At 40.4% G+C, this 10,086-nt stretch overlaps 1 protein-coding gene across 2 annotated transcripts; it reads left to right on the top strand.

The window, feature by feature from the left end:
• The first annotated feature begins 2,489 nt into the window (after window positions 1-2,489).
• Window positions 2,490-9,608, top strand: LOC148817086 (lysosomal acid phosphatase-like). Of its 2 annotated transcripts, none has more exons than XM_088938901.1 (11): window positions 2,490-2,613; window positions 4,178-4,273; window positions 4,501-4,587; window positions 4,831-4,980; window positions 5,310-5,408; window positions 5,512-5,601; window positions 6,621-6,753; window positions 7,347-7,435; window positions 8,290-8,399; window positions 8,736-8,911; window positions 9,243-9,608. In XM_088938901.1, the coding sequence occupies exons 1-11, from the start codon at window positions 2,506-2,508 to the stop codon at window positions 9,335-9,337; spliced, it is 1,233 nt and encodes a 410-aa protein (XP_088795027.1). In that variant the 5' UTR covers window positions 2,490-2,505; the 3' UTR covers window positions 9,338-9,608. The 2 variants fall into 2 exon arrangements, with proteins under 2 accessions (XP_088795027.1, XP_088795028.1); XM_088938902.1 differs by having other exon boundaries at window positions 2,523-2,613; window positions 4,163-4,273.
• The last annotated feature ends 478 nt before the right edge of the window (window positions 9,609-10,086 follow it).

A 10,086-nucleotide genomic window follows, 5' to 3' on the forward strand; every position in this document is an offset into this window, starting at 1 on the left:
TGCAGTGAATTAATTGTTCTTTTCATGCTTCTGTTATAGCTAAAGGCTCCAATTCTGGTTCAGATTGCTGCGCAAAGCTGATCAGAGATAGAATCCCTAAGAAACTAATTGTTTCCTATGAGAAAACCAACTCTGAATGCATCCCATCTGCCATTATGTAAGTACTACATCCTGCCTGATGGAAATAATTTTTGGCTAACAGTGGCTGAGTGATGTTGTTTCTATCACAACACAAGGGTAGCAAAACGAGCCCTGATGATTCCTGTTTCAAGACATGCTTCTCTCCTTGAGCGAATCAAAAAGATTTGACCAAACTATACGGTGGTGTCTGAAATGTCAGACTACAGACATCTGACTTCTGTTTGAATTTATTTTCAATTCTTATGTTTCAGATTTCTGACAAAGAGAGGGAAAACGATCTGCGCTGATCCCAGTCAGAGCTGGGTGAAACACCACATGGACTATGTTGACAGATTGCCTACCAATTCCTCATAAGTGCAAAGTGCAACACCAGTCATAAAAGCCTCAACCACAAGCCTGCACTAATTTTGGTCTTCAAAAACACCTAATCACTAAAGAGTGGGATGCGATCAAGACACAGAGCAGATCCTGCAATCATGTTTCTTTATAAAAATATAAAATATCTAACGTTTTGTCATTAAGCTATATTATTAATACCTGTTGTCATGTACCTGTTCCAATTTGGAAAGAGCAGTTCTGTGCAAAATTTTCAGGGTTGTACATTTCTTTGCAATTTTACAGTAAAAAGGACCGATTTGAAAATGATTGCACAGGGATACCTTTTAAAAGTTTGTACGTAAAGCTTTAAAGATTTTGTACTGGGTTTTTTCTTCAGTGTTCATGTTAAAATTGTAAGCTTTTTATTGATAAAGTACTGTGGGGTTTGCAAGATACTGTAAGTCTGCAACAAGCTGCCCAGCCATGGAAGAGATCTGTTAAGATCAATTAGGTACTCTTTACTTCCAAATAGACTAGATGTGCTGAATGAACTCCTCTCGTTTGTAACTTTTCTATTGTTCTTGTTTGCTTGCAATATTTGTTTCACATTTTGCAAATAAATTAAGTCTCCCAAGTCTTATTTTGCATTTGTATTTGAATGTTTTCATAACAAGGAAAACAAAGTGGTCTTCAAACAGATTATTCCAGTACCAAACCTGTTGCTAGAGCAGTTTAAACAAAATATCTTTATTACATACATTTTTCATAATTAGCTACAAGAACACCTGCTGGCCCACCACCACTTCTGTCATGAACATGTGTGTTGGACACATCCTGGTCCTGACCAGATGCAGCCTTGTTCAGCGTCTGGGACCTGATGAGACCAACAGCACTGCAAGGCAGCCATGCTGCCAAAATGCACCTGACACTCAGATTTGGCAGGTACTGAACCCTGCCAGTGGTATGGGAACAACCTGAGCTCACATTCCTGTTGCCTCTGCAGCCAAGACAGCTGCCACACACAGGCGCCCTGATGACAACCGGGAGGAGAGCTGGGAGAGAGACCCCATTAAACCGCAGAACAGAGAAGGGTTTACTCCTCCTCAGCCAGAAAGGAAATCCGCGGCTGTTCAAAGAAAAAAAAGGGATGCATGATATTTTTATTGTCTCACTTGAGGGACAGTGAACATTTCACCTCTTTGTCTCGTGCTGAATGGGGAAGCGAAAACTCTCTTTTACTGTGTTTCAATGGATGTGGTTCTGTGGTACAATACTCGAAGACATTGTCTGAGAACTAAAGAACAGATCCTGGAATACTCTTAATTAAGTGCTGTAACAGGAAACCATTAAGGGCACGTTTTCTACAACGTGAATGTTTTAATGAAGTTCACAGTGCACGGCAATTGGCTTTCTGGCCTCTGCTGTGTATATATTTATGACATATTTAATGTGCCTGTTATTTTTATCTTCCTAATTAGTAAAATTATGGGTCCCATAATTTTTTCAGCTTCATTTCAGGAACTAGAACTACTTTCTGTGCTCCTGCAGTGTGTGAGAGATGGAACACCTCCACTTTAAGAAGAGTTATGGCACAACCATATTATCGTGCTCTTACTCCACTGCATTTCTCATGAATATCATGAATTGCACTATGTTTCTTGTTTCAATAGGTTGGGATGTATCCACAGCTTCTGTATATCACTCGTCTAACTGCACTTTTACATTAACTTAGTCACACGGAGCACATTCAAAATACTTTAGGTGTCCGTGAAATCAATAAACAAACTCAAATCAAAAGTTTAATTTTATGAAGTAGAAAAAAATATTACAGAGGTTTAATTTACCTCTTGACTAAGAAAGCATGGGGCTAAAAAGTTTGAATGTAAAGCCTGTAGTTTTCAGACAGGAATATACACAGTAAAAGTTTGGCCTACAGCCGGTTAACATTAAGTAGATTTCCTGGCACATTCTTGATACACCATACTTCCTGTGGGGTTCATTATACCTCCTCCTCTTCTGTTCCTACTCCTGTTTTTCAAGAGTGACATGTTGGGTCAGGCTCAGAGAATGCAGATTCTTTTTTCATTGCTGTTGGAAGTATTTGTTGCGATACATGCAGCTACCGGACAAAGGGAACTGAAATTTGTCACTTTGGTAAGTTATTGTTTGTAGATTTTCTTACAGCTTTCACTGTGGAAATAAGTAAAGGAAATGGAATTGTTTGCAGCTGAAAAATATTTAGAGCATTGTGTCATATCCTCAGCAAGAAAACTTTTCAGGGGGCAGCATTTTGCTCTGCACTTACTTAGAAGTCTCTGCGCAGAAGATGTTTGTAAAGGGTTGTCATTTTTGAATGAATGAGTAGCTTATGGTCACTCAACAGATTGATGTAGAGGAGGACCAAATATTTGACATAACCAGAGCAAAGAGCAGTAACAGTTTACAGCTGGGTTCTCCATCAAGTCCACCCCATGGTGGTACTTTACGTGTGCTGGCTCCTCATTTCTATAATCAGAAATTAGCAGCATCATTTCAACAACTGCGATGCTGGTGGCATTCAAGTATTGTGATAAAGTGGATTGGAAGGGAAACCGTCTGAGTAGACCCTAGTATACAGCAGAACAGGTAAAAGGGAACTTCTTATGTTATCTTACACTATTGGGAGAATATGGTTTCCCAAATGCAGTTTCTAAACTACATTATCTGTAGTTCTGCTCAGCTTGTAAGGTTGTAATACCTCTTAGTGAGAAATGGTGTTAGCTGTGCAATGACATGGGCATTGATTGAATGGCCTCTGATGAATGGAAGTACAGAAAGTCAATTGCCTGACAGATTGGCTGTCGGTAACACTTTCTGCAGTATGAAAAGGAAACAGTTGTAGTTCCTTTACAGAAGCAAATGACAACAGCTGTTCTGATTTCCACATTCACTATCAATTTTAGTACTGTATGAGAAGCTTTAAGTTGCTTACCTCAAAAATCTTATAATAAAAGGTTTAAAAAATGTTATTAGTTGACATAAGTACAATTACAGTATGTAAGCTTTCAATAGGCATTTTGTTAGGTTTAAGAGATAACTTTATTAGCCATATACAATTTCTTGCATTAGGAATTAGTCTTTTCTAAAGGTTATAGAATACGGTACATAAATTGCAGGAAAAACTGACTTTGGTTAAAAAAGATTGACCGATTGTCTTTCCCTTGACTTATCCGTACACAATAGCATAACATTGTTCTGTGCTTTCTCACAGTCTATTCCTGTAGCAAAGAACACTACCAGTACCAATTTTAGGAAAAATTAAATTAGAAGTACAGAATAACACTTATGCCTGAGAAAGAACTAAATAAATAACATAAATTCCTTCCTAAGGAGGAAAAGGACAGAAGGCCACTGTAAACAAAACCAGTGTAGTTAGGCTTCCCTGTGCTCCGCTGTAACGAAAGATTTACATAGTTGATAAGAACTGCACCCAACTTTTCACAGCTCCAAAATTTAACTATTAATTTGCCTTTGCTCAGTTAGCTGCATTAATTTTCCTTTGACCTACAACTTTATAGTTTGCCATACTCTAGGCACAAGCTCCAACGGGTTTTTTTGAAAAGCAATTTTAAAAACAATTTGGATCGTATCATCGTTACGGACCAGATTTGGATTGATTAACAAAGTGCCTGACGAGTTCCAGTCTTGCAAACGTTTCTGTCAGCCTGTCTGTTGCTAGGTGTATCGCCATGGTGACCGGTCTGCACTCCGAGGGTACCCATCTGACCCCTACCAGGAGGATGCCTGGCCTCAGGGCTTTGGACAGCTCACTCAGGTACCTTCCTGATGACACTGACTCAACACATACTTCTCAATATGCCTCTGTTCCTTGTGTGTCCACCTCCTGTCGTCTACCACGTACAGTACAATATTATTGGCTGGCAGTGAGCAATTGAGAGTGAGCAGTTAGGAAAAAAAAACTACACACAAACCACTGGTGAGCCTTGAAGTCCAGCCCCATTTTCTCCTGACCGCCTGGGTGTTTGTCCTGTCATTCTACAGGAAGGGATGAAACAGCATTTTGAGCTGGGACAGTTCCTTCGTAGACGCTACCGTGGTTTCCTCAGCGAAACCTATAACTGGAGAGAGGTAATGGCCTCTGCGGGATTCTTTACTGCAAATTAGCAACCCCTGGTCTTCAATGGGATGGGTCTTTCTAATCCCACCTGTGTAGAGTGTTATAATGTTCCCGTGGTGGTGCTTGTGAAATGAGATACAGAGGTGTGTGAGAGTGTCTGGGCATAAAGTAGGAAACAAGTGGCAGATTTCAAATTTAAAGAAAATTGAGAGAAAACAAACATGACTTGTTTCTTTTTTTCACTCTTCCCCCAGATTTATGTGCGTAGCACGGATGTGGACAGGACCCTGATGAGTGCAGAGTCAAATCTGGCTGGGATGTATCCTCCTAAAGTTCCAATCTTCAACAGCAACATCTCCTGGCAGCCCATCCCTATACACACTGAACCTAGAGCCACTGACAAGGTAAACCTCCAACTCGCTTTCAGCCCTGCAACTGACTACTGATCCTGTCAAATCCTGTATTGACTGGTTCTGTTCCCCGCTGTGTTGAACTTCCCACCTTTGAAGATAAAAGAATTTCAATCTAAATTATAAGCCTGGCTTTGAAGAAGCTGCTGTACATTTATCTGGCTCCATAGTCCTTACACTGCAAAAGACATTCATTTTTCAGGCTTTTCCTCACATTTAACGACTATCTCTATAACAGGCTCTACCTTTGGCAGTGTAAGGCTTCATGTAAGATGGAGCACAGTCTCCATTGCACTCATTTAATCCTTTTTTGTTTTGCTTAGCTCCTGTTTTATCCAATGCGAAACTGCTCTCGCTATGAAGTGCTGATGAATGAAACAGTGGACACAAATGTGTACCAAAAGAAAACCCTCGAAAATAAAGTAGGTGTCAGTCTTATTCCCACCTTGTTATGAATGATACAGTGAGTACTTTGGCGTGATTGCTTAGTTGTAACTTCCACTCCCATATTCTCCTTCTTTTCAGCAATTTTTCGAGTTTGTGAAGAACAACACAAAACTTAAAGACATCTCTTTTAGATCAGTGTGGAAAGTCTACGATACTCTTTTCTGTGAGGTGAGCTTTAAGATATGTTGGTTCCCTCTTAACTCCTGCGAATTTTGGCTAAGGTTAATGAGCATGTGTTTTGAACATAGATTCAAGTGAAGGAGAGGAATATACTGTACAAGCACTTGTCAGCCTGTTTTTACACTGTGAATCTTATAGTCCCTTCAGGACAATTTCAACAGAAATAATATGTTTCTGTGTCACAGCTAGAAGCTCACAGGTGCCCAGCAGGTCCTAAGTGTCATTGTTGCCTTGCAAGTCTGACTCAAAACCTGCCTACCCCAAGGTGTGTACTGCCAATCTCAACAAAACCAAACTGGATCATGGAGTTCAGCCTTTATTCCAGATAAACAGCTTTACTGGTTGACCCATTCAAGAACCCATCTAATCCTGTAGCATCAGAAAACTGGCAAACACATCTGAGATTCCCAGCGTATCCACCTCATGACACAATGTGAACCACAATGATTTGAGAAGGATAATCATCCCTCCATTTCAACAGTATTTTCAACCACTGAAGCAAGTACAATTTAGTCTTTTTTGACAGAAAATATCATCTGCAGTTTTATTTAATGGCTGGGTTTACTTTTTTACTTAATTCCACCCAAGTGTGTACTCTTACGGAGGGTGATAAATGATCACAAAGAGCCCAGTGTTGCATTGAGAACAAAAGCAGATTTAATGAGGGACTCAGTAAAGCAGTGGTTAGACTTGCAGCTGCTCTAGTCTTGCGATTTCAAGATGGTGAAAGTTTAAGGGACTCTTTTAACTGCTTCTTTAGGTAAATAATTATTATGGGCCCAAAGTTTTTGATACTGAGCTGGAAATCAAACAATGGTATGTTTGACACTGTTAATAGGTTGACACACGAAAAATATTTAAAGGGGGATCACAGAAACAAAGACACCCACTTTTTACATTCATTTATTAATTTCCTGTCAGTTTATTTTCTTATTTCCTAATTGGGACCCATGGGACCAATCAGGCTCCCTATTTCTGGTCCCATCCTGAGGTTTAGTTTTTTACAGAGCCAGCACAACATGACTCTGCCTTCCTGGGTGACCCAAAAAGTGATGGACAAGCTGAGGGACCTCAGTGATTTCAGCCTTGAGGCCTTGTTTTCTGTTCACAAAAGAGTGGAAAAGGCACGTCTACAAGGAGGTGAGGATGCCAAAATACTGGGTGGGGAGGGTTTGGTGTGAAGACAAGGCTATACGCAGATCAAGACAACTCAATTTGCGTATTCAAATTCCAGAAGGACTTGACCAAAGAGGTTCAGGGAACTTCTTCAAAAGCAAAAATAACACAAGACCCAAGAACACAAGAAATTAAGATTTGAAAAGAGAAGACAGTGCTTTTACTGTACAGGGAGCTGTTGGTGTCAGTAAGCTTCTACAAATCCAAGGATTGTTGCTGACATTCTTTGTGTAAGCCACTTTGTTTTTAGTTCTCTGAGAGCTGAATCAACTCTACACTAGAACAAGGTATTTAAAACCATCTGATTTCGTTAAGGTGGAATATTTTCACTGTCAGCCTCTTGTTTGATTAGCAGATTCAGCTTTGAAAAGCTAACACAACAAAGCCACATCTGACACCAGGAGGAAAAGGGAAAGTACAAGCCATCCCTGTTTCTGATGTCAGCAGGGAGAAATGTCAAGTTTAAACTAGCAAATACTCCAGTCATTGACACCTGACTCAAACATAGCTTTCACCTTTTGCTGACACTTTCTTTTCTTTCTTCTGGTATATTATAGGTGTTCTTCTGGGCCAGATAGTGAAAAATCTCACGAATGCAACAAGGAATGATTCAGCTCTGCCAAAGAAGATGATAGTCTACTCGGCAGTGAGTCAAGCCCTGGCCAAAAGGGGAGACAAATTATTATTGCTTGGAAGAAAAGTGAATTTGCTGGCACAGATGGAGCAGTGGCATGTTAGTGTGTTTGTGCCCTGTGATGGACTGACGACTGATCCAGGGTGTACCCCACCTTGCTCCCGTTGCTTGCTGGGATAGGCTCTGGTTTTCCCATGACCTTACAGTAGTTAAAGCGGTTAGAAAATAGATGTATGGATAGCTCCGTACAACTCCATTAATAAGACTTTATAAATGAATAGCAGATAATGTTTAACAGTCTGTTTTCAAAAAGCCAGTTATTCCTGGTGAAAGCCACAGAAACACAGAGCCCTTCCTGGAAGCAGGGAGAAGAAGGCAGGGCTACACTCTGGACGAGAAGCATGTTCATTGCAGGATATGCACACCCAGCTGGGAGATGCCAGATAATCTAGGCAGGATGTCTTCGGAAGGAAACAAGAGCATCCAGAAAAAACAACACAAAAACAATAAGAACAGTGGGACAAAATTACAACCTGGCATCAAACCCAGGAGCAGGGAGGCACAACGGTAGTCACTGTGCCAACTTGCTGATTTCCATGCAGTATATTAACTGTGCATTAATCTGTAATCTGTAATTTCATTTCCACAATGAAAGGCACAGCCTGCTCTAAGGAGCAGCCCTCATGTTGCTGATCAACAACCTGTTCACTTAATTCTGACGTCAGATCCCTAACTCTGGAGATGCTGACTTCCAGCATTAATCATTGCGTGAGGGGTGAAGTAGCACTTACCACCCTAAAGAGCTGAGTGGATTTTAAATACAGAATGTTAGGAATTTACGTCAAGTAACGTGTCTTCTTTCCCAGCATGACACCACCATCGCAGCCTTGCAGTCAGCTTTGGATGTTTTTAACAAAAAACAACCGCCTTATGCTTCCTGTCACATTTTTGAATTGTACCAAGAAGGCAAAAACGGGTAAGCTACCCCGCTCATATTCCAATAATAATTCTCATCTATATTTATGCAGTGGCTTTCATTTTTGTATTGTTGTTGTAAGATCTGTCGCTAGCCAGTACAGGCTTTTATTCATTGGCTAGCTTCATATGAGTGGGACAGGTTAAATGCCTTCCTTTCCACTGTTACCTTCTTAATGTTCTGTAATCTGCCTTTTCCATCCATTTCTTTTCAAGAAATCTAGCACCAAGTTTTGGAAAATTAATTATCTTCTTTAAAGTTGTTTTCAATTTTGTTTTATATTGAGCCTGAGTTAGCCTTCAGAGTAGTGATCTTGTCCCTTGACCGTGTTTCCAGCACACTGACTGTGGCGATGTTCTTTCGAAATGAGAGCGGGAGGGACCCTTATCCTTTGAAACTCTCAAACTGCTCCCAGTACTGTCCCCTTGAGGATTTTAGGAGGATCACCCAGTCAGTCATCCCAGAGAACTGGGAAGAGGAGTGCCAACTTTCCAGGAATCAGAAAAGCAGAGGTAAAGGCAAAGCATGATTCAGATGAAGAAATCTACTCTGGATTTAAGTTGGGTGTTCTAAATAGTGTTTAACACCATTAAATACTGTGTTAAGGACACACTGCCCCTCCTGATAAGTATTGGTCTGATTCACAGCAAACTTTAATGACAAGTTATGATGGCAGCGAATTTTAGCATGTGACAGCACAGGCCTGCTAGGGCAAACCAATGCATGAAATACCACATCACTAAACACAAACACATAGAGAAAGGTATTGAGCCTATTTCTATTTACTTAAATGAGCAAAACATTGGAGAAACATAATAATAACTATTGTTTTTTTTCCCTAAGACTGCAACACAGTACTGGTGATCACAGTGACCGTACTGGCATTGCTTTGCTGTCTTCTCGCGACGGTCATACTACTTCAGTGTCGGAAGAGGTAGTGGCGCTGCCATTGACTTGCACAGCTGGGAAGGCAAGACTTTGTGGACATCGAGGAGGATCTGTGGTTACCTCAAAGCACATGACCTAAAGAGTTCCCTGCTATGGCACAATCTCAGTTTTCATGACAAGAACGTCTTATGTTATGCCTTTAATGTTGAGTGGTTTCACAGACTCTCATTGCCTCTATTTGTCCAGCTGCACTTTGTGACGTCATTTTTGGTAAACAAATAAAAGCACAGTCCTTTGTGGGGCTCACAGTTTTAGCAGAAAGGAAGTGGCTCTGATATCTAATTTGAAGCTTTCTGTGTTGGTTAGGTGGTCTCAGCAGGGTGTGGCGCTGATTTAAAATAAGGGATTCCCAGTTCTGGAGGTCTGGAAAGTAACATGCACTCATATCTCTGAGGAGTCAGTTATTACATATATATATATAATGTATACAGTATATCCATAGAAATAACAGGGAAACTGATATTGAAGTGGGCAGCAGAAAAACACACACAAGAAACCTGCAAAACTTAAAAGGGAGTCTGTGTCACAAGGATATGGTGACATTATCAGCAAATCTCAAGAACAATATACAACTTTTCCACACTGATGAAAAACAAGACTATACTTGACCATTAACTTCACAGGAACCTGCATTTTTTCACATATTAGCTGCAAACGTAGCATGTACATTTGCAATGTGTACTTAGAGTAAAGGAGAGGTGGGATCACTGTGTAATAAATAAATATTAACTATCTGAAA

The sequence above is a fragment of the Atractosteus spatula genome, chromosome 21, assembly GCF_055471065.1.
Source record: "Atractosteus spatula isolate fAtrSpa1 chromosome 21, fAtrSpa1.hap1, whole genome shotgun sequence".
In the NCBI taxonomy this organism is placed as follows: domain Eukaryota; kingdom Metazoa; phylum Chordata; class Actinopteri; order Semionotiformes; family Lepisosteidae; genus Atractosteus; species Atractosteus spatula.